Below are 24,765 nucleotides of genomic sequence, written 5' to 3'. Positions count from 1 at the left end.
AATTTCACCTATACGTCTGCAAGAAAACCGGCTAGCATAACACATGCGTCTCTACAATGTCCGTAAAGTGCAGCCAGCTCTTTTTTGGATAGCTGCCGGTTTACTTCAGCCCAGTAACGTTTTATTAATCCGTATATCCAGAGAGGTTAAAGGTCTGACGGGTTTTCGACACTAAATCTAAGAGTGGAAGTCGGCGGGCTTGTGATGCCTGCAAACGGACTAATAAAAGCTTACTGAATTGGAGTAACTTTGTATCTTTTTTGGGATCTGGTCGTTAATGCTTCATCCCTGAAAATCATTATAGTGAAAGAAGGGGCAGAGTTTCTGCTGCATAAATAAAAAAAATGGGGTAAATTAATAACTTGATTTATTAGTTTTTAGTTGATTTATTAAATTACTTCCCAGGCCGTAGGTAGACATTTTCCTCGCTAGCATTTAACCAACTTTTCAGGTTCACAAAACTTTGCCCAGAGCTCCGGACCTCCCTGGTAGTTTAAAGGGTTAAAGAAGATTTTTTACATTTTATTTTGATTGCCATTAACCATTTCCTTGCTATAAAGGTTGGCAAGGTGCCGCTTAGATGTTGCATGCATTCCCGGCAGGCATTGAATTAAGGCAGACAAATCACAACGAAGAACAAAAAATAAAAATAAAATGGATTTGCGAGCACGTCGTCGCTCTGTCTTTCGCCGGCTGCAGAACATCGCACTTTACAGCCATGCAGAAGGTGCAAAAAATCCAAGATGAGTAAAGCGTGGCATCACCAAAACGGACGTCCTCCGCCAACAGGGAGACGCGCGCCCAGGACGCTTAGCAGAAGTTGAATAAAAGGCATTATCATTTAGAAAGTTTCTTTGGAGAGCAGAAGTGCAGCTGAAGCCAAGGCCCAAAAAAATAAAATGCAAAAGAAATCCAGGCAAAGCCGATGGGCTGGCTCGAGATGTGGCAAAGGCCCATGGTAAATATCAGCCCAGTTCTTCCCTGCCGTCCCATTAATCACTGAAACGCTAAGAAAAAAATCAATGCGTGAAGATTCCCAAACAGTAAAAAAAAAGCTGAAGATTTAGTGTCTGAACCTTCGGGGGGGGGCGACCTGGCATTCCTCAAAAAGATGCAACCGCAGAGTGGCAGCAAACACACCCAACAGATCTTAGTCCCGAAGTCTCCAAAGATAAGATGGAATGTTCCACGAGAATTACTCCATGTGATGACCGCAAATTATTTTACATCAAAAAAACACCTCTAGAGCAGGATGGTAGGGGGTCCGGATCTGGCCGAGAACAAAGGCATAGGACATCCGTCAGAGAGATATCTCGCCAGAAGATATGGCTTTATCATTAGAGTTTTGAGAGGTGATTTTGGAACAGAGTACCAAGATGTAGGGTCAAGATAAAAAATTGAAAACAAACAGCATTTTGCAATATAAAATTATAAAAAAAAGGAAGGTGGTCTTCGGATTTATTCTGAAATTGTTGACGAACGACAGCCGCTAGGTTTACGTCATTAGGTTTCGAGTTTGGGAAAGATTGAGGGATACAAAAAATGGTACTGCTTGGTCTAAAGGTTTTTTTCCCTTTCTGGAAATTAGTATTTTTTGTTTTGGACCATTTGATTTTTTTTTTGGCGTTCAAGAGTTTGCAAATGTAACATTTCAACAAGAAGTCCACAGCACTCACTGGAGCTGTAAGTGATCGGATGATACCCGCCCACGAGGAACACACATCTGCTTCAAGCCTTCTTTGGAGTGGTCGCTCCTTCAGAAGAGGTCATAGATGGACAACCCTTTATCTTAAGGTGGAACTGCATCTGTGGCTATTTGCCAGTGTCTTCACATGTCACATAAACACCACGGACAACAGATTACTTGCTGCCTGACCACCCCAACTCACCGTAAGGTCCCTCGCCCGTGGCTGACTTAGGAGGTGGACCACAAGGGGTGCAGAGATCAGAGTCCGTGTCTGACTCCCCCTCAGCTATGTAAGGACGGACTTTGCTGGGCCCAGGAACTGCCACTGCCCCATTATTCAGAACATCAAGGTTTTCCTTGGACTGAGATATGCTGAAGCCACTGAACGAACGCTCCAGCTCTTCATGGTCAACAGATGGGATTGATATGGATGTATCACTATCTCTCAGGGCCGCCGCGTCCCGATGCTTAACTGAACCTTCCTCCACTCCCCCTGATCTACTCCCCCCATATGCAAAGAACGAACGTTCATGGGATGGAGGTGGAGGAATTCTCACCATGTTGCCTGGATCACCCACCGGGGAAGAGCCATGACTATGCCGGTGATATGGTTGTTGGTGCCACGATGTGGACGGAGGGCAATGAGTGGGCGCTGTCCCTTGGGCAGGAGGAGCACTAAAGTTCTTGTGACCCACAGAACTGGTGGAGCGGACAATCTTGGTAATACAGAGGTTTTTTTCAGGGTCGCGGCTGTCCTCGGGGCTGTGGTATGGGGGAGCAGGCTCAGGGTCCTTGGCAACAAAATACGCCTGTGTTTCTGAAGGTGGGATTCCCATTCTCTGCATGTAGATGTTGACAAGAAAGTCAAGCTTCTTCTCCATGGACAGCACCTGGGAAGGGAGAAACATTAAAAGTCAAACTGTTGTAAGCCATACAACTGGTTAGTTTAACATGAATAGGAGACGGTTTACAATTTAAACAATGGGGATGCTCTGTCTCCGAAACATAATTGTGATCCTTATGACTTGAGATGCACCTGAAACTTCTGTTCCAGGCCAGTTAGTTACGTTGTATCTTTTTATTTGTTGTAAGACGATGGCGACAAGGCAATTTAGCTGCTGAGGACCCTGCTTTTTGCACGTCTCACCTGTTTCTCCACCTTCCCGAGTCGACCCATCATGCTTGGGTCCTCTGGCATCTCCACTTCAGCCGAGCCTTTGGCCCTATCTTTTTCGGTGATGGAACCGCCTCTTCCGACAATCTGGTCCACTCTAGCAGGAACACAATCACACCCCGAGACGCAAAAGGTTAGTCGCATGCCACTGAGCACAATACTAATACTGCTGCTTGAACCATTGAACCCACGAACAGGTCCAATACCAAAATAATTTTAGCTCTAGAACCCTCTATATTAAAGCTGCAGCAAAGTGTCATCGGAATGGACCTGGAGTCCAAAACCCAAGTGATGTGCGAGTTTGCGAGGGGGATCCCAGGTTAGCTGCGAAGAGTTAAACATGAGCAAACAGCCCCAGAGCCATAGTGAAGGGTCCTAGCAAGATGGCGGCTCAAAAGGCAGGTGCCAATAATCTCTCTTATACCGTCGACAGGGCATTGTGGCATCCATGTCTTAAGATAGAATTTAGAACCTGGTGCAACAGAGAAGCCACCAAGTAATAATGTATCATTAAATACATTTTTAATCAATCTCAGCTCTGTAACGGGTGAGCAGCAGCTCATGGGTAACTCTTCCGTGGCCTGCACCGGGCAGTAGATGGTGTCTGTGCAAACCATTCCACGTTCATGGTCGCCTTGCAATGTTTCGAATGTCTGTGTCGCGGTCGGATGCAGCTCGGCTTCCAACCAGCCGGCGTAAGGCGCAATGTGGACACGTGCATTTAATGGAGAAGAGGGAGATGCGGGATGGAGAGGACACGGACAGACACGTTGACAGCGATGGGAATGATAGCCAGGATACTGCAAGGCAGAAAGCGACAGCCTACGGCAACTGCCTGGGCTCCAATAAGGACAGAGAAGATTAAGGGTCTTAATCTTAAGGGTAGTATAGAGCGAGACGTGGGTTTTGAATCACATCAGCCTTTACCTGTGGTGGCCCACAGTCTTTCATAGGTAAAGGTTGTCAACCTACCCTATGAGGGGGGGCATGGGAGACCCCAAATTTAAGAGAGGAAAGTTGTTTTTAATATGTCTGCATTAACCAATTGTTACATTTCTTCCTGAGACGTTTTAGCAGATAAACCATCTTCTGTGCTTCTACTTCCCATGTCACAGAGAACTCAAGTTCTGACCAAAAAAGCCTTAAAGAAATATTGCAGGGTTGCATGACGCCCGTGTCCAGTCCGCCAAGACCTCCAGCTCTCAGGAAGCAGAAGCACAAGCGTTGTTTTAGATGCTAAAAGAAACCACCCCAGAAAGCAAATGCACAGAAGATAATTTTAAAGAGGGGGGGGGGGATAAATCTATGCACTGATGTATTAAAGACCTATAAAAGAAAAGAAAGGTAAAGAAAAAAAAAAAAAAAAGCTATGGGGCAATACAGATACTGCCGGCGTTAGCTTCCCTTTGCTGCCCTCTACTGGCATATTTAATAAAAACTGTATCGAGCCCATTTATCATATTACACCAGAAATCAAATGATTGTTTTAGGGGACAGAGAAGTCTTGTTGGTACCAGGTAAATGTGTCCTCTCCCCCCGGAGTAACAATAACCCCGGGTCAGTCACCTCTTTAGGGGTGCATTGGGTTGTTTTGGAGAAATAGGACCTACGTATTTGTGGGATCGGGAGATCTTTTTGTCGGAAGTCTGCGGCTAAAAGTAAACATGACATTATTGCTCGTCAGCCACGATGCCAGCTCTTGTCATGCTGCATTTTTATTTCCACATGCGGGCATGCAAAACAGACCATCCAAGAGCCGAAAACGACCATCACCAGACGGCTAGCAAACAAAGAAAAGAAAGGATGCTTTGCCTTTGCCTCTCGGTAGAGCTCTGTACAATCCAGCAAACCCCTTTCACCCACGTGTGATGGACACTTACCTACTGCGCAGGTCACCTTTGTAAGGCAGAAACTGACTGAACTAGCGGGGTCTCGATCTAAGAGTCAGATGTTGGCGCGGCCAAGAGATTTTCATTTGTCATTTTTTCTGTTAATACCCTAATTCTTCATGTCGCTAATTCTCTTCTAAACTGCTGCTTCCCTCGACACGAGGATAACGGGAAAACACCTACGAATAAAGCGCTAAATTTCAACGAACACTGTTACTTTCTTGGTTAAAAGGTAACCAGAGGTTCTCCAGACGTTCCGATAAAGAAAAGTAACCTTGTGCACGTTTTTAAAAGGAATAGCAAAATACCAAGAAGACGGAATCTTGATATTTGTATAATTCTACATCAGAACGGAGCTGGGATCGAGGAGCTACTGACCCTCTAAGATTAAGATTATCGTAATCTGGAGTTCCAAACCAGATTGTCTTCTCTGGTATGGACCAGGTGGACCACGAGAAGCTACTTCTAACCTTCCAGACCGGTTGGTCATCTCAACCTCGATCTTATAAGCATTGGTCTCCCTGCCAAAGGTTTGCGCGCCTTCGAGCAGCCATCACATGACGTGGATTGGAAGGGGTTCGCCTTCAAATAAAATAAAATTTTTAAAAAGTCCAGACAAATAGGCGATTTTGGTAAATCCTAACCTAGGAGAGTATTGGGGTGATTCTTTGGTGGAGTGCATTGATCCTTTGCTTTGGAGCTTCTTATGCCGGGGTGTTGAAGGGGGTGGGGGACCCACAATCATATCTATCCTGGCAAAAGTAAAAACAAAAAAGAAAAAAAACAAAAAAAACAGCGAAATGCATAATGAAGCAACGTGGGGAAAAAAAAGGAAAGGAAGTTTTAGAGTCTGAAAATATATTCCATTTTGCTGAATTCAATGTGTAGGCTGCTGCAGGAGCATGTGTGGCGGCATGGCACGCGGGAATATATTTGCATGTAAATAAATATATATACGGGGCAATATCCTGGTTGGAGACGTGGATATAGATCGACATATATTCCTATGGTTAGCGGTGAAGGAAACACACATTATACAGGGTTTGTCTGTTATGGTGTAGGAAGGACGAAGACACACTGAGTACTAATATAGTCACGAGCGATGGACTGTTCATCATGTGAGCATGTCAGTGTGTGGCGAAACGTGTCGTGACCTGTGCTCCAGAATCAAGCTAATTATATCTAATGCTCCATGGATCGGCAGAGCTGTTGCCGCGCAAGGACGGCGGAGCTACTGCCGCGCAGGGACGGTGGCTTGACTTATTTCCTCTGCTTTGATTTACGGGCTACCAATAAAGATGGAGTTATTGATACTGGCTGCCTTCCTATTGGCTATTTCAGGCGAGATTCCATTCTTCCAGCTGTTTAAGGCATAAAAGAGCTCTTGCTATTGGGTGCTTTTAGGGACATCCGAGCTCTTGCCATTGGGTGCTACCCAACCACTTTGTATGGGCTTATGTGCCCAAAGCGCCCCAAGTCAGATGCGTATAATCTTATGTTATGTAAAGAACCTAAAAATTACTAAAATATCTTGATGTCTGAGCTTTTCATACAGCGTTGGCAGATAACGAATAGTTTACTGATGGAAGTGAAGCTCTTTAGGCGACAGCTACAGTTGGAAATATTAGGACTGTTTTTAAGATCACACCAATCCTCCTTATTCACACACGAGGAGGGTCTAACGTTTCTATGACTTGCTCCATCTTGTGAGAGGAGACCCTAAGGAAGACCTACCCAACTGGTGGGTCCAAGAAGGCGTTTGGTGCGATAGCTCAGTGTCTGGGAGATGGGATCTCTTTCTAGTTTTGTTTAACATATCGCTATACCTCCTGAACCCTTTCTGGGATTGCTTGCGTTCCCCTCCACACTGACATGCAGACACACGATGACTCGTATAAAGGACTCATCATGACGGTCTGCGAAACCCTTTTGCGTTGACGGTCGCGCTGTCTAATTGGCCTCTACCGAAACATAGCAAAGCATTCTGGGAGATGCACCACAGGCACACTATTTGGTCCAGATATGCCTTGCTGCATTTCAGCATCAGCTACCATACGTCAAGTATAAACCCATACTGTCCACCCGTAAGTATGGAAGGTCGGCCTGGCCGGCTATGTTATTACAGTTAAAGAATTAACAATTTCCAATTGTCATGAGAAGGGTCAGACATGTGGTCACCCTCGTTGGAGTGTATCTGCATGTGTGCATGTTACCCAGCCTGGGAGCATGCCTTGCCTTGACTGCAGGTTTTTGATCCGGGCGAGCATGTCTAAATGTCCGGCCGAATACTGCTCGATCACGTCCATCACGTCGTAAGGTCTGAGGCTTTCTTTGAACTTCCGTTTGGACACCAAAAACCGCATTATGCTGACAGAAGAAAAGACATTCAAACGCATACCCAATAATCCCACCGCCTCATCCACCCATCCCAGATCAAAGCTTTCATCTTCTAAAATCGTCCTAATTACCCTCAAATAACGTTACAGCTCAGTACAGATTGATACATTGTTTCAGACGCTTCGTACAGTCATCGTACTGCCTTCAAGATGTGAATCAAACGGAAATTACTGAGCGCCTGCAAAGAACGTTTAATTAATCCGGCATAAAAAGCTCCTTTTGACTCACCACACGGCTCGAATGGAAGCCTTCAGTCCCGGGGTCAGGTCATCAGCCAGAAATTCGCAATTACAGTTCCTGTTCTCATCTGCGACATCTTCTCCGGGAAGACTTACTTCTAGGGGGAGATACCTCCCATTTATAAGTTTAAGGTTTGTAACACCATTAATTCAAAACAGAATTTATTAGCTGCCCCTGCGATTTATAATTTCATATCTACCCCCCCACTCTGGGTTTATTGTACTGGAAAACTAAGGGGCAAATAATAATGCTTCACATGCACCAGGTGGGCCAGGGTTGTGGCTCATTGCTACATGGTCTCTCTCACCTTCAGAGTTTTGCCGTGATGCTGAACCCTTAATGCGGAAGGCCTGGCGCGTACGACCTCTGTCTCCAAAGCTCCAGCTCTTGGGCACCTTGCTGGGACTCTCCTCCATGCTTTGGTCCGCGCTGGGAGATCGTCGCACACCTTGGGACTGGGGGGAGCCTTTGCCCTTGGAGGCCACTCCTCTGGGACTGGAGAAGACCCTCTCTTTTAGGCTCACTTTCTGGCTGCTAACAAACAAAAGCAGGAGAAACACTAACCAACAGAGCCAAGTCCGTTAGAAGTAAAAAAAATAATAATAAAAAAAAAAAAAAAAGGTCATGGAGGCAATAGGGACGCCGTGAGTCAAGAGGTCACCACGATGGAGAAAAGCTTGACCAACACATTCACCATGAGTCTAGGCTTGGCCTTCGCTGGGCAAAGGAGGAAAAAGACATGAGGCCAAGAGGTCTCCATAAGACTGTTCAAAACTCTGACTGTAACTACAGATATGACAAAAAACAACCTAGAAGACCAAAAGTAGCTGGAAGGACCCCAACATTTTGCAAACAGATACTTGATCTATTTGACTCTAAACTCCCTTCCCCAGAGCCTAAAGTAAACATTTTATGCCAAGGATGTTTCTGGAGAGCGAAATCCTGCACTCCATCCTCCCTCACGTTAGAGGAGAAGCTGCCATAAGATCCATTTCTGAGACAGCGATACACAGTCTGCCGGCAAGCAGTGGAACCTGACCGGGGTGCACATTGATAGCAATGTTTGGATCAATAATCTCAGGTTACAAGCCAAAGATTATGGTCAGTGCATGGCCGCTACAGTGGAGATGCAGGGACATGTGCTGGTAAGAGATACGCTTTTTCACATGCATAAAAACAAGGAAACGCATTTGTTGACTGACAAATTGCACACACGGGCATTAACAGAAAAAGCTGGACAGAGACATAGCCAGAAATTAGACAGACGATGAAACAAATTTCACACACGGACAGATCAGAGAGCGAGATGAGATTAACCCTTACAGCATTAAGCTAAATCTAAAGTTTGTCTCTGAAGCAAATGCATTTTCAAGAACATTTCTGTTCTCGAGCTGCCTTTGGGGGTCTACAGGCAGTTTTCCGAAACCCTCAGTTTAAAAAAATAAATAAATAAATAAAATAAAAAAAGCAGTGCATGAGCTAAAATGTGGAAATAAGCAAGGACGGTGCTCAAGCAGAACATGCAATAAAATATATTAATTAGGATTTTCACACCACATTCATGGGTTCTGCGCATCCATACCGTTATCTCGTTGACTAAACTGACATACTGATCACCAGTTAGGGGCAACGCATGTACTGGTTAGAGATGGGACCGGTTAGTGAGCTCAGTGGAGCTGCCAGAAGCCACATGTACGTAACCCCCCCCAAAAAACAGCACGTGATTCACCCTCCTTACGCTTCGCGCCACTTCTTGGGGCTACAATGACCTGCGCTGTGTGTCGCAAAATTATTTTTACCGTAAATATTCATTTCAGCAATAAAGAGACTCTTAGGGTTCTGTGTTAAAGAGCGTCCACGGTGACTTCTGACAATGCTACGGAGCACTAAGTGTGTGCTATTAGAGGGTTCGGGGGTTACGGGGAGGCTCTGGACATGCAGCCGGGAGATGTCCTGGTGACGTCTGTACCTATTTTCACCAGTGCAGCAGCTGCAGAGGGTTTTCCCTTTACTGGAAATCAGGGAGAGTGAGAAATTAGTCTGGAGGTCGGGGGAAGCGACAGCAAAATATAAAAAGCTAAGAGACCCGGGTAACTGAGGCCTCGTCTAATGTCAGGAGACCCAAAGGTTCACGCAACCCACGAAGGGGGACTGTTCTTCAAACCTCAATCACACGACCATCTGACCTTATAACCGAATCAACCCGACCCTACATTTAGAAGAATAATGGGGTTTAGTTACCCGTTTAATTTATAAAGCTGTTTCTATACACATTTTCAGGGCTTTTAGGGCTGTAGAACCTTGCGATACCCTCATACCCAGCAAAAATTATGACCTCCTAGAAAAGAGAGGCATCAGGGGAGGAGAGAGGGACTGTCCACATTGAAGTAGAACACTTGGCAGGTATGAAATTTGTAATAACTCTTCAGTATCTATATACATATAATAGAAACACACATTTGGATATCACCTATGATTAGGATTTAAATTCCTCTCCTCCAGACACCATAATCCAGGCCCGGCACCCAACGCATCTAATTCTAATCCGGAGTAAAATATTTGTATCTACTTTATAAATGCTGTTTCCATCCGGCTGTGGAAATAACTTGGGTGAGTGCGGTAAGAGTGATGACATCACAAGACAAGGTAAAAGCTTAATAAAGTCATGGGTCAGTGTGGTAAGAGCGATGACATCACACAACAAGGCAGAAATGACAGTAAGTATGCGCGGAGGTGCCCTGTCGGGTACTTATAGTTATAAGCGGAGGAGCCGGTGGTGATTAGGAATGAAGATTACGGGAGGCGACAGATGGAGCGTGTTAGCGGGTAACATACCCAGCGTTTGATTTAGTTGTAGGTTAATGTGAAGAGGGCTGGGTGAGATGGAAGATGGTGGGGTATATGAAGGAGGCATTCCATAGATACCCACCTCTGGGGAGGCTCTGCCTGCTGCTCCTTCCTTAAAACAAGAAGCAATATCGTGTTAGATGTGATGCCATGAGATGACGCATTCTCTGTTAATACAGTTAGACCCGCAACTGAGCTACAGGCAGACATAAGCCAGGCAGACAGCATGGGGATGGGGGGGAGGGGCTGGGAGATGACATCATGAGGCCTTATATGGTCAATGCTGTGCTAATAGCTAAATTAACCTAAATACGTCACAAATAGTATCTCATTTCTCATTATCAACATTTCTCTCAAAGTCTCATTAAAATGTTTCTTAAATTAAATATCCAAAGAGAAATACATTTATTACAGTTATTATAATTATATATTTATAAATCTACTATAATTATTGTAATTATTATTATAAATGCATCAATCGCTTCTGCCCTCGATTAAAAATTACGGCATTAGTAAATCCGCAAGTTATGAATCGGCCCCCTATTTACTGCTTTGTATTCACATCACAAATCGGAAAAAATATAGAGAGATGAGTCACAGCGGAAGAAAGACAGTCATGGAAACAGCAATAAATGGTAGTTATGGTAACCACACGGAACTTCAACAACAAAAATTCTACGATCTAATCTTGAGAGCGGCAGCTCGGAGGGGTCACAAATCACCCATCTGAGAAAAGCTGCCCCTTATATTAAGCGGACGCGGGTGGCTTTTCATAGAGTTTTTACATAAACTTCCAGATTATTTCTCTTGCATTTTTCTGCATTCTTTGTGGATACAAACATTCCGGATTCTATAATAAACCCCGCCCATATTGGCACATCTGACCTGAAAGCGAGTCCCGATTTGCTCTTTAGGTTCCTTAGAAGATCCAATTGGTTGAGAGGCGGGATCAGTCTATGACAAAAATGAAATTATCGTTAGGCGCAGAATATATACGGGATCCGAGATTCATGGCAATAGAACCCTCTATCATCACCGTGCGTTGTATCGATATATATATTGTTCGTAGAACTTTATAATAACTGAAATCCCGTGGCCCCTCGTGACGTTATGATGTCATGTTCATCATAGAATCAAACTGGGGAGAAATGTGAAAATTTAAAATAAAACAGGGTTTCAGATTTTCAAGGATTGGGGCTTTGAATAAATAAAGCCTAAATAACGAGGGAAATTAATTCCTTGGCAGACACTTCGGAGGTGAAATGCGTTGGGATCCTCAACCATGAAAAGAAAATAAAGTCCTTCATTACAATCAAAACCACAACTAGCAGCCCACGAACACAACACGACGAGAACGAACAACCCACAATAACACCTTACACAACACGGCAAGCGAGACGCCACAACACTGAAGCGACGCTGAAAGGGCTTCCATTACTAGCGTTAGGACCGGTTCGGCTTCTTGGGGCTGATAAAAGGTCACTCGGATCATCTTTCCTGCCTCTCTTCTTGCTCCAGGGGGCAGCCATATTTGTTTCTGGCAGACCTCCTAAGAGGCATTTTAAAAAATTCTCCAGCCCAAAGTTAAGGCTATTTTCCCGAATTCCCCCCCAAAGGGCCAGGGGTAGCTGTGGGGTTACCCTTTCACTACACACCTGAGATAACGGTAAGAGGGGCAGTTTGTGTATCAGTTACAATGACACATATGAACACGAATTACAACGACACCACAAGTTTGCAAAGACAAGGCCATCATTGTGATCGCACCCGTTCATGTCTCCAGTGTGTGTGTGTGTGTGGGGGAGGGGGGGGACACATAACAGCGTACCTGGAGGCACCGTAAGTCTGGGAGCTGCTCACCAAACCGTATCAGGGAGGAAAGAGTATCGAGAGAAGAGACAAAGAGAGCAGAATGAGGATTTGGCGATGAGTGGAATTCTGGGCCACGGATACATCGACGTGGCTCATTAACAGACTTCACGCTCTTGTATGTTTGTATCACATCTTTGCTCATAAAAACAGAGAGGCTGACTTATCACACCATAGTACATCTCGCATATGGACGCAGACCCCATTCCTTCATTTCTAATCTACAGAGCTCACAAAACCTCGTTGACGTGGCCTGGAACGTTCTAAACGTATAGATATCTGCAAATGTAGGCAACCAAGACAATGTGTGAAACAAAGTTCCTAGGTGACAAGTAGGAAAATAGAACCTCTAAGATTCCGTATTGACCAATTCAAATTCTTAGTTTGGCCGACCAATGGGAGACGAGCAGAGCAGGGATTTCTCATCTCATTGGCTGCACCGTTGGCCAGTATAGTTTAGCAACACACAACGGCAAGAATCTCGCTAGTGTCGGATCAGTTCATCTCTTTCATACTTCCGTTCTTTGTAAATGTATAAGTTTGCTCCTTTTTAATGTATATTAACGTACATCACCCTCCTCTGGATTTGGGCAAATCACACTCCACACGCACACACATACCCCATTACTTGATGGGAAGTTACCATGGATCCACTGGGGGGGTCTGTGCCATCTTCAGGTGTAGATATGAAACAATACATTGCTACAGGCATTGAGGAGAAATGGAGGGGGCAGATGTGAGACAAACAAAAAAGGGTAAATAAAAAAGGAAAAAACAAAAAAAAGAAAAATTAATGCAACGTTATGAGGAAGTTATAAAGGACGCAACAAAACTCATGAATTCAAAATAATACCAACTTAAATAGTCAAGCAGTGAAGTTCCGGTGCAACTCAGCGTAAGAATGGATTTCCGGGGGGGGGGGGGGTGATGTCATGGATAGGGGGGGGATGATGTCATTGAAGATACCTGTACATGGGCACAGTGACGGCGCGTTCGTAATACTGCCAAGTGGAGTGAAGGTCTAAGCGGGACAGGTTGGTGGCGTAGAACCTCCAGGCGCACTGAGCAGAGAGACAGCAAGAACAACAACAATGGCTCCGACTTACATCACACAATAAACTTGATACAATTAGTTATACAAAGCATTAAGTACAAGTTAGCCAGCGGACCATGGCTTGGTCCTTTAAACTTTGGAGACCATAAAACATCCTCTACATCCCCAAAAATATATGTTAAAAAAAAGGGGGAAATCTACCCAAAATAATGACCTTTAATGTATGTTTAAGCTATAAGTATTACATTTTTTTTGCTCCGATTTGTGTTTGGGAGAAGTTTTCCTTGTGTGGGACATGAAGTGCGATTTTGCCCTACCCTTAGGAGGTGCTAGAAGACGATGGGTCGGCCAGCCTGAGCGTGGCTCTAGTGTAGTGCCACCGGTCGATATGTGGCTTTGACTAAAAGCCAGCTAAAGGGGATGAGCCGCACACGTCTAGAAAATATTCTGATCGGATATCGTGAGCGAGAAAGGCAATTCCCTACGGCTCCGGTATCCCATCTGCTCTCGGCCATAAAGACCATCTGCCCCGGATTCCCCCCGTCTCAGGAATCGCGCAGAAAGTCCACCTACACAACTCAACTGAAATATGGGTCATCGATGCTGCTGTAAAAACCACAGACGTGTTCTATAATAACGGAACCTTTCCTTTAGTTTTTGGGTTGCACTCTAATTCTAGAACCATAAAATTCGAGACTTAGGGAATCCCTAACATACATAGAGACAGCGACACAAAGCATCATGAGACACCAGGGGCAGACTGAGACCGTCTGGTTTATTTTTTACCCGTCTCTTTAAATTTCCATTCCTACCTTCATGAAATTCCCCTGAGGCCATCTGTTTCCAAACCTTGCTTCCACAGATGACATCTGTTCCCTGACACTAGTGGGCAGATTTACGGTGTAAAAATACGACACCTCCCACACCCTGCCTAAAACACATCCCGCCTGGAGGGGGGGGTTACGTAACCACCGGAGTCGTCGGAGACTTCATTAAAATACCTGCTTCGTCTTACCTGAATTAGCCCCGCTGCCGGATTGCGCCTCTTCTCAAAGTGCTTCTGCCTGTGCTGCTCCTGGACTTTAAGAGCAAATCCAGATCCGAGGATTCCCTATAAGCAAACACCCAAGAGGACATGACACCCAAGAGACCCCATGCGTACCATCAAATGTAGGACAATATATACTTTGTAACAAAAACACATTCTTGTAACATTTCATGGTCATAACCGGCATTCTAATTATCCACGCTTGCAACATTTTTTTCTCCTTCACGTTTGCAAATTATTCACAAACTCTCAAAGTCAAAAACATGGCTCAGAGAGGGAAATGTCAGGGAATTTCACAAACGTTTGGCCCCCGGAGGTTGACCCAGGGTGGTATGACAGTAACACCCAGGGACAACAAAACTTACAGCAGGAAGAGCAAAGAAGGAGACGCCAATGAGGGTGAAGGTAGCAGCGAGGAGGCGCCCGTTCCACGTCTGAGGATACTTATCTCCATAACCAATGGTGGTGAGAGTGATCTGAAGGAGAAATAACCAACCTTTAACCTCTTCACATCTAGAACAACCTCAACAGAACAATGGAGGAATTTCGGCGTGTGCATGTACGAGAAAAAAATGCCGAGATCAACAACACACAAACTGTGGTTGATCAACAACTTTGGAGGACCAGCTCATAGCTTGACGAGGGTTGAAGATTGACAATCTTTGAGGAGACGGACAATTATCTCTGGAGAGAGAAACCGTCTAAGATCAAGACGCAATAAAACCTGGGTTGTCAAAGGCTTATAGGGAGGGGCTTATTTATATGTGTCTAGAAAACTCACCAGCCCCCACCATAAGGCATCTGCATAGGTATCGAACATGCTGTTCTCTTCTTTCTCTGCCAAGTATACCAGGAAAGAAGCTAGTATAAGGCACAGAAAGCCAATGTACCACGCCGTTATCAGCTCCTGCAGGCGAGAGGACAAGGGGAAAGGTTGGTCATCAAACTGAAAGTGTCGGAAACCCCTTTCCCATACAATCAGAAACAAGACCTAAAAGAAAGGCGCTGGACAGGAGAGTAAAATCCCAGGCATGGAGGGTATTAAGATCGAGAACCAATACTGACCGCTCTACAGAGTACGGCTTTCTGAGAAGATGCTGACCTGAAGAACGCACCAGACGTTCTCCTTTCAGATCGCCAGCATCTCCAACACGGCCCAAATTTAACTTTGACACGCAGGAAGAACACCACAAAGCCCAAAATATGTGGCCTATCACCCCTTTAGGGTTATGTTATCGTTTTGTGCGCACATGTTCATGGGGGGTTACCTTGCTGTGTGCATAAACCACAGATCCCAGAAGTTTCCACGTGCCTCCCCTCCGGTCCATCCTTATCATGCGCAATATCTGCAGAAACCTCAGGCTTCTGAGAGCTGACGTGGCAAAGACATTTCCTTGTGACCCCGCAGCCAGAACCGCGATGGATGCTATGAGGACCATGATGTCTGCAGGAGGAACACAAGACGACTGTCACCATTCCACACGTCTATCAACTCAAGAGCCTGCAAAGTGACTTTGAAGTCAATGCGTTTATAACGGCCTTTTTTTATCCCGAATAAATGTGCCTTTATTTGTATTTTTACATGGCTGTGTCACGTTAGTGGTCTGTATCTCCATGTGACCTTCATATGCTACATTTGTACACTAAATACAGACAGTAATAATGTTTCAGTTAGTTACCGATCACACAGAACGGCTTGCGGGCAAACTTCAACCTGCCCCTCCAGCCGCGGTAACGACAGCAACACCCGGCTGCCCAGATTCGCACGAAGTACTCCACTCCGAACACGACAATGGTCACTATTTCCTGGGGGGGTAAAAGTGAGTTTCATGAGTTTCTTTGGAGGCTCCAGACACAATCACTAACGGGAAAGACATACAGTGCTTAATACATACCAGAATATACAAAGCCCCCTCGGAACTGCTCTCATAGTCTTTAATGGTGGAGAAGACAGACAGGACGAGGCATGAGAAAACCAGAAGGAACCTAATAGAAAAGGAAGGACACGTGTGATGCGAGGAGTGACTAATACACAGCCACGGGGACACACGCCCCCTCCCAATCCACAGCCGCCGGGACACGTGCCTCTCGCCCCCTCCCAATACACAGCCACCGGGACACGCGCCTCTCGCCCCCGCCCAATACACAGACACCTCTCAGCCACTAATTACTTAAAGGCATTCTGTATACAGAGAAGGCTCTCAGCCGTCTGGATCCCATGAGAATCTCCGGCTATTAGTGCAACAGAAAAATGTTCCTCGCCCAACAAAGAAAGCCCCCTCCGATTATAAAATAATGAATTTGGTTTGAAATTAATTTGTGGTTTTAGAAACTCAGCGTTAAGAATCTCCACTTGGTGTTTCACGTCGGCTGATTAATTGTCAGGAGAAGTAGAGAGAACGTCAGTACGAGCCGATACACCCAGGAGGGGCACGTGGCAAAAACAGATGCCCCTGATCTGCAGGGGTGGGGAGACAAGACGTGCGACCAACAATCGCTTCTCCCACCCAGAAAACCAGCCTTTTCAGATATGTCTCTATTATCCTTTACGTTCCTTTTGCTACATGTTTGTGATTTTGCGTTTTCAGGTTCTTTATGGTAGAACATCATATATTAGGAATCCCTAGGACCATTTTGTACGGTCGCAAGAAAAATTTAATTAAACACAGATTACGTTGGAAAATTAAACCCAACGGCCTAATTGAAACAGCAGCGTTACAGAAACATGTCTGCCAAATCGGCTGCAATTCATTCATTTAGGGCTTTTAACAGATGAAACCGAAACCATGCTCGTCGGATGCGGGGATATTTCTGCTGACCCGAAGGTTCCTTTGGCAGAGATCCTTAATGAGAACATAATATGAATCCGCTCGCTGTAGGCGTCGCGGGCGGTAGAAGGCATCGTGTTTGTTGAGTTTTGGACACAGTCTCCTCTATTGTTCCTTGTGGGTCCCTAAATCGTCGAAGAGACTCGGTGGAAAAGAGCGGCATAAAAACCCTGGCTGACATCAAAACCTAAATCCACCAAATTCTCCTTCCTCTAAAATATTAGTTGTGGCGTAGAGACCCCCACCGCAGGCGGTATCAGTTTGGGGTATTCTGATGGACCAGGAGGTTCTCTGTACCAACAGAAAGGATCTAAGGACGGTAACAGCGAGAGAGCGAAGCTGAGCAGAGGGTTCCGAAGGACGATCCAAAATTCTAAACTGAGAAATCCAGACGAAGAAATCCCACCCAAACGGTCCGAACTTCCTCGAAGAACAACCCAAGAAACCAGGTTTAAACTGATACAGGTGAACCTGTGAATGCGTGATGACTGTGTGTCTGCATCTGACGTGACGCTAAGACACCATCGGACGCACGAACTGTGCAACACAATCCATTGTCGCCTATGTAACACCACATTCCACTGGGGGCCGACGGGGCCCCATGCCTGCTGTACGGGGTCCCAGTAGCGGAGTAAACCTATTTCTAACTGGAAGCCAATTTTCCTTCCACCCTCTGTGTTCCGTTTCAGACGCAACTCTCCAAACAAAAATCCTGCTATGGGGGCCACACATCGCGGTAGCCATAAAGCACTCTGGCTAAGTTGTCTCAATGGGAAGAGCGATCCAATTAATAGAAAATATTTTTTTCTTGCCCCTCTCCACCCCAAGAAAAAGAAAAAAATGGACAATCTGCATCCAGGCTTAATCAATAAACCTTTAAAGACAACTTACCTTTAAGGAAGCTTTGAGTTCGGTTATTGATCGCATGCAAACCATAGTAACCCCTGACCGCATCAGATCAGAAAACGACGATGTCAGCGGGTTCTGCAAAGTGCACTTTATATCTTTTGTATGACCCTAGGGAGGCAAGATCTATACGGAGTCTACCCGTCCTCCCATTTAGTCTGACATACAGAAACACCGTCAGCGACCGCTCCTAAAATTACAGCAAAGCAATCAGGACCAACTCCGCTCCCCATCATCCCAGACCCCATGAAATATTAACCAGCATCTGTAGAACCGACGAGCATTCACAAGACGCAGACCTGGAGTTTGCTTCCAGATTAAAATTATTTTCTGAAACTAAGATTTTTTTTATTATTTTTTTTTATTTTTTTTTTACATAGAATACAATTTCTAAAAATATTTTTAATATATTTCAATTTAATATAGTTGATATTTAATAAAACAAGTACAGAAAAAAAAAACCAAAAAAAAAAAAACCAGTAAATATATTTTTTTCTGCCTTCTTTTCACTAAGTAGACCACAAGGTGAAAGCCAGGATTTTATTTCTAGATTTTTTTTTTTTTATGCTAAAAAAAATAAAAATAAATAAAATTAAAAAAAAAATTCTTGCACGCTTCTTCTCAAAAACCTGCTCTTCTGCTAAAGCTCCCAAACAATCCACTGAATTTTTCATGCGCGGAAAGTACATTTTCTGCTGTCTGGGGATGTTTTTTTTACACTTCCTGTAATCGAGTTAAATCGGTAATTGTGTGGGATTAGGGAAACGGGAAACTGATAATACAACATTTGGGGGCATCTGGGATTTAAGAAAGATAAACGATCAAGAACATTGTGTTTTTATTCAATTTATTTTATTTAATCAATTTTAATTTAATTCCTCATTCGCAAAATTAAGTCCAAAAAAAAATAAATAGATTTCATTGGGCCGCCAGAGGCATTAGGTCGGTCGCCACCATACCGTGTCCAGGGGTAATTTGGGGGCCGGTGGGATATATAGATGGGGTTTCAGGAGGAACCTTCGCGGTTAGGGGGTCTACAAGACCTTGTAATGTCTAGAAGCGTTTTAAGGCACAGGACAGCGGTCCGTCCCACCAACACACCGACCTAGTGAAACACAACCTACATAAAGGGCAGCAAACTATGAGGAGGCCAAAGTTTAAGCTGGGGTAGAAAGCCCCTTCCCCAGGGCAGTTATTGTACCTGGGTTAGGGTACATTGCCCGTATGCCAATATATGCTGTTGTGGGTAATAATAGGCACTAAAGCCCCCCCCCCCCTATTCACGCCGGGGGCTCTGAAGCTCCAGAAAACGAAGCGAGAATATTTCCTGGTGAATAAATAATCAGCCGGGGATTTCCTCTGGAGCTTCGTTAATAAATGTATCCTCCCCCCCCTGCTGGAAATTTCTCTGAATTCCCCCGGTTTGTGGTTATCGGAGTAACGGGATTTACGTACGGTAATTCCGCTGTTCCCCTCGGAGGTGGGGGGTCGGATCAGCACCGGGAGCTGTCCACAACCTCAGCAGCGAGCAAAGAACATCTCAATATTACTTATTTCATAGTAACAATTATTAAGAATATTAATATTAAAAATAGTCCGGAATCTTCAGAGCGTCGACAAAAGTCCAACAGACCCTAGACTAAACGTGCCCTGCATGCAAACAGGTGAGTTTACTGCCCATTTACAGAAATCAGCCTAAACAAACAGATGCAAGATTTTTCCCCCTTATTTTAAATACCAAATATGTACTTTTTACACAATAAATAAAATATATAATTCTGACCCCTATTATTGCTCTAATCTGAAACGGGAAAAGGACTGGACCAGAGACATCATCAATCAGGTGATCAGAACAAAGGAGGAACAATAAAATGTGTCTTTAGAAAAGAGTAAATATTTACTTAGTCAAGGATACAATGTAACGAGAGCGTGAAGATTCTAAACATACAGAAACCAGGCTGAAGCTTGAAAGAATAGCAAGCATTTATAGTAGTGAGTGCACGGAAACGCGGCCCAGCAGAGGTAAAATAATTAAAGATCATGAATCATTTTTGGATGGATTTGTTTATCCGGAGCAGACGTCGGCGTCTCTAGATGTAGAGGGAAAAGCTGGATTCTCCATGAAACGCGCCGTCTAGACTGTTCCAAGAACATACCGCCACGGCCGAGATTTGCATTGTCTGCGGTTTGAGCGTGCCGGATTTGTTTTGGCATTTTCTGCCTAAATTCTTTCTTTCTGTCCGTTACAAAGCAGGAGGGTCCGGCGTGTGTCCGTGGGAACCGGCAGGCAGTGAATGGATTTCTCTCTTTTGTGTCTGTAGTGGGATGCGCCGGCTCAATGAACACGCGTTCGTCCCTTACGAGCACACGGAGGAGCCATGTATCTGTAAATATGAGCTTATGGCTCAGAAGCGAGGCTCGGTGGCTAATGTGGGGGGTTTACAGGACGGCAGGGTACTAAACAAGGACCCGTTGCTATAGAAACTGCACCAGACGTGGTCAGAAACATGCCATTCCTGGCCGATAGAACCCAACGATCGCTACACGCGTGTGGGGCAGTCACGGTACATATAGCCGCATCCGCCCTGTATTGTATGACTAGCATCAATCACTACAGGGGGGTGCAGAGCCAGGTGGGCGGGGCTTTAAGCCATCCATTAAAATGAATGACAGGCGCGGTAATTTGCAGCTCACACGTACACGTATGTTGGAATTCAATGTATAAGATGACATTTAGAGCAAACAACAGCTCTCAGAGTTCATTGAGCGGCCGCCTGGCTCGTTGTGATGGGAGCCGGAGTGCAGTTCTCACGGGGATGAAGAGCACAGGTAAAGATATTTAAACTCAGCAGGGAGTGGAGTAAAGATCTGCAGGGATCACAGAACATTCCGCTCAGCACATGGTAATGGCCTATCATGGACAGGGGGGCTGTTATGTATACAGGGGCAATTTATACCCCATTAATTACAAATTAAGATTATGGGTTAAATTACATATGCAGTTTTAACCCTTTCTTGGCTCTGTGATCCCAATCATAACACAGGGGATATACAATTAGAGGAAAGTCAATGCCTATTGGCGGCTGTGAGGGTCTTGGATACCCCACCGGGGCACTTCCCTGTATCACAGACACGCTCAGGCATATCACACCTTTTACAGGGGCCCGATGGCCCCATACACCACTGACACACAGTGTAGCAATTATATTACTGTGGCCCCTGGTATCCCAGTTAGGGGAATCCCAGCATAGAGTGCCCCGAGTACGGCATATCCAATACTGGGGGGCCCACAAAGCCTATTAAGATAATCACACTAGTGGGGTCCACAGCAACTCACGCATGGTAGATAAGTGCCCCAGCCCCTGGGTACTCACACTTAGGCATGGTAGATAAATGGCCCCCAGCCCCTGGGTACTCACACATAGGCATGGTAGATAAATGCCCCCCAGCCCCCGGGTACTCACACATAGGCATGGTAGATAAATGCCCCCCAGCCCCCGGGTACTCACACATAGGCATGGTAGATAAATGCCCAGCCCCGGGGTCTCTCCAGCACATTGTAGAGGAAATTCTGCAGCTTGCGGTAGAAGGCGTTGCGTTTGGGGGGCTTCCCGGTCCCACAGACCCCCGACCTGGGCTTGCTGAGGATGCTGCCCCTCTTCAGCTCTGCCCCATCAATGAGGAGGGCCCCGTCCCTGCTGGATTCCGGGGCTCCTGGGTCCAGCCCCACAAAGCCCACCTTCAGCTTCTTCTCTGCGGTGGGGCCGGGGTAGACCCCTCCATTGCGGGATTTCTGCACCATGCTGGGGCGGTCTCACCTCAGCTCCATGCCCTGGTCTGGGGGGCTCTCCGCCACTGGGGGGCTCATGGCCGGGGCAGGAAGCTCGCTCCTCGGATGCTTAACGCAACTGAAGGGATGGGGGGGGAGCGGTAGAGCTCTGCAGCATTATGGGCACCCGGTCCCGCCCAGTCCGGAGAGGCACCGCCCACCATTCCCACTTAACACATCACTGTCCGGCACGCAGGAAAGGCTGGTATATCGGGGGTCGTAAAATAAAGAAGCCTAACAATTGTAAACGGGGAAAAGGTTCTGCAGCTGCCACGGCATCTGACACCCTGACATGGGGGTTCTGTCCAGCTATAACCTCAGATAAAGGGGTCCACACGACCCCCAACCAGGAGACCCCCGACTAATAAGACCAGCAGCCATGTTTCTTTAAGGCACAGGTACCCTGCGAGAGGGTATTTAGAGACATACCCCAGAGGGCAAGGGACATCATACAGGCTGCCCTGATGAGCATTAGTGCAGTCCTTACCCCCTGGAACTGGCTGCCCAGCGTTGTTTATGGGGGCTGCTAGGGGGACTGTACTTGTTGCCCGGGGGGGGGCTGTACTTGTTGCCTATGGCCCCACTTGGTTACAGCCACATGACTCGGGTCACATAAACCGGTGGCACCTCTGAAATAGCAGTGTCTGGGAGTCCAGCACCAGTTGCTGCCCATTCAGCGCCACTCAACGACCATCTGCCCTGCTGGTGTAATTTGTCACAGTAATGGTTACAGAGCGATGTCTGATTATACCCGGAGGCCCGTCGGTTGGGAGGAGGTCCTCGTCCTCGGGGTAATCAGTTCCATCTTTAATTTGTATTTGTGTTATTAGTAAAACACCAAGAAGTCATCACCAGCCTCCGGCTCCTTTACGGCCTTTTTCACACTCATTTAAATGTTATATAAATCCACGCTGAGCGACACCGGGGGCCCCGGCTGGCATCTGAAGTGGGCATTCTCTGCTCGATGAGGGGGCTCCGGCCTCCCCTATAACACTATATATCACTATATTCATATTGTAAAAAATACAAAACATGGTATATTATTAAGACGTGGCCGATTACCCCCTCTCCCCTCCTCCGCAGGTTAACCTCAGCTGATCTTTGGGGGCTGCAGGAGGATCAGTACCTCCTATAGATATAACACTTCCAGGCAGCTGTCCGCCGAGCACCCTTACTGTTTTATATAGCGCCATCATATTCCGTAGCACTGTACTATGGGTATTGATTAGGGCTTGTGAATTCAGACCTGTCGGTCCAGTAGTTTCCATGGTTACATCATCAATACTTCTGTCTGTCTATGTCCGTGACTCTGCATCCGTCTGTCCCCACCGACAGCCGCCCTTTCTGAAGGTTGTATCTGTAATAAGTGGAAAGATAGTAGATAGATCTATTTGGACTAATTCGATTCTGGAAAAGCCAATGCTTCTACTGCGCGGCTCCACGCTCCAACTACTTCTCTTTCATCTGAATTAACAACAGAATTTGATATTTTGACTGAAGGCAGATTGAAGCCCGAGATCTGAGCGGAGACTTTGTGACCGACCCGTCGTTATTAACCTTTAAATACAAAATGACTGAAAGTAGACAGAGGAGGGAGACGGGAGGAGGTTTTTGGAGGGACTGGCGCCAGGTCCTTGGGGTACCAATCCGTGTAACTGCCCACAGGTGTAATGTCTCCAAAGCACGAGTGGACTTGATGGAAGCTCCTATGGATTCAATTAACTCTGGCCCTGTCATGTGGTACAAGACAAGTACACTGAATGGCTGAAAAATGTTACTGCCATAGCAGCAGAAAGCACAAATTTATGGTGGATGACCTGTAGACCTGGAGAGGACCTTCCATTACCTGACTGACCGCATAGTTTAATTGCATGTTCTGGTGACAAATGTTCTTTATCCTGCCCTGACACTAGAACTGGAACTCTGACTCCATCAATATTCTTGATCCTGCCCTGACACTAGAACTGGAATTCTGCCTCCATCAACATTGTTCATCCTGCCCTGACACTATAAATGGAACCTGCCTCCATCAACATTCTTTATCCTGCCCTAACACTAAAACTCTGCCTCCATCAACATTCTTTATCCTGCTCTGACACTAAAAATTGAACTTTGCCTCCATCAATATTCTTTATCCTGCCCTGACACTTTAACTGGAACCTGCCTCCATCAACATTCTTTATCCTGCCCTGACACTAAAACTGGAACTCTGCCTCCATCAACATTCTTCATCGTGCCCTGACCTTTTCTTACCTTCTTACATTGCGTCGAGCTGCTCATACTATATCACCGAAAAAATAACCGTTAATCAAAATGTATTCTTTCCATATACATCCACCTGGTTTTTCTTCTCAGTTTTCTGGATCTCTAATTGGTCCCATTAGCTTTCAGCCCCTGGAGCTTTCGCTTAACAACCAGACATAAAAAAAACTGCACCGTCACGGGCATTTAACGCATCCCCTGCTGGAAAGGAACCGGTACGGCTCTCGCCGCGCCATTAAGAGATTAGCACCCTAAACACGGCCGGTTTATCCTCTGTTAACCGGAATAAATTGAAGGCATCTCCCGTCGGAGGCCGGTGTCTCTGAATGAGACCGCTCTGCGTGTTAAGGTTCATTATTAGTGACTGAGGTCTCTCACGGCTCATCTTATGTATTTTTGGAGACACCAATTTGCAGAGTCTGATCCTAATTACACGGTTTTCACGCATCAGATGTGTCCGTCCTCGTAGTGTTAAAACACGGAAATAAATGAACGGTTCAACGACTAGAAAGAAAAAGGCAATTCACTAAAAATTAAAACTGGACACCAGAACACAACATTTTTAGATTGATTTTACGACCGTTTGCCCCAAAAATGAACACCTTCCTAGTGACGTCAGATGGCAGCCACAACGCGAGTCCCCAGCCGGTAACAGTGACAAAAACTGGGACATTTAACTGGGAAATAATGTTACTCACATCGATAGAACCCAAAAATGGGGAAGATGAATGGAAA

General features: G+C 45.7%; 1 protein-coding gene across 1 annotated transcript; it reads right to left on the bottom strand.

Moving 5' to 3' along the window:
• Positions 1-1,860: 1,860 nt before the first annotated feature.
• Positions 1,861-21,741, bottom strand: LOC149271839 (potassium voltage-gated channel subfamily KQT member 2-like). Its single transcript, XM_089507097.1, has 18 exons — positions 21,449-21,741; positions 16,101-16,191; positions 15,885-16,011; positions 15,474-15,649; positions 14,987-15,112; positions 14,571-14,681; positions 14,173-14,268; positions 13,070-13,164; positions 12,063-12,086; positions 11,120-11,188; positions 10,317-10,346; positions 9,357-9,398; positions 7,695-7,921; positions 7,376-7,484; positions 6,986-7,117; positions 5,395-5,502; positions 2,835-2,958; positions 1,861-2,577 (listed from the first exon to the last, which is right to left on the bottom strand). The coding sequence occupies exons 1-18, from the start codon at positions 21,739-21,741 to the stop codon at positions 1,861-1,863; spliced, it is 2,697 nt and encodes an 898-aa protein (XP_089363223.1).
• Between the last annotated feature and the right edge of the window lie 3,024 nt (positions 21,742-24,765).

Source organism: Sceloporus occidentalis, unplaced genomic scaffold (assembly GCF_023333645.1).
Source record: "Sceloporus occidentalis isolate IW3139 unplaced genomic scaffold, rSceOcc1.0.p SCAF_457, whole genome shotgun sequence".
NCBI lineage: Eukaryota > Metazoa > Chordata > Lepidosauria > Squamata > Phrynosomatidae > Sceloporus > Sceloporus occidentalis.
Note: the sequence above shows the minus strand (reverse complement) of the source record. Positions and strands in the feature narration are given on the sequence as shown.

What these genes read in the sequence shown, in the direction of transcription:
- LOC149271839 (XM_089507097.1), bottom strand. Translation starts at nt 21,741, where the DNA reads ATGGTGCAGAAATCCCGCAATGGAGGGGTCTACCCCGGCCCCACCGCA. An exon ending in CAGGCAGAGCCTCCCCAGAG is followed by an intron (nt 9,399 to 10,316) that starts GTGGGTATCTAT and finishes CCTGATTTCCAG; the next exon opens with TAAAGGGAAAACCCTCTGCA. An exon ending in TCACCCCAATACTCTCCTAG is followed by an intron (nt 2,959 to 5,394) that starts GTTAGGATTTAC and finishes TGTTCCTGCTAG; the next exon opens with AGTGGACCAGATTGTCGGAA.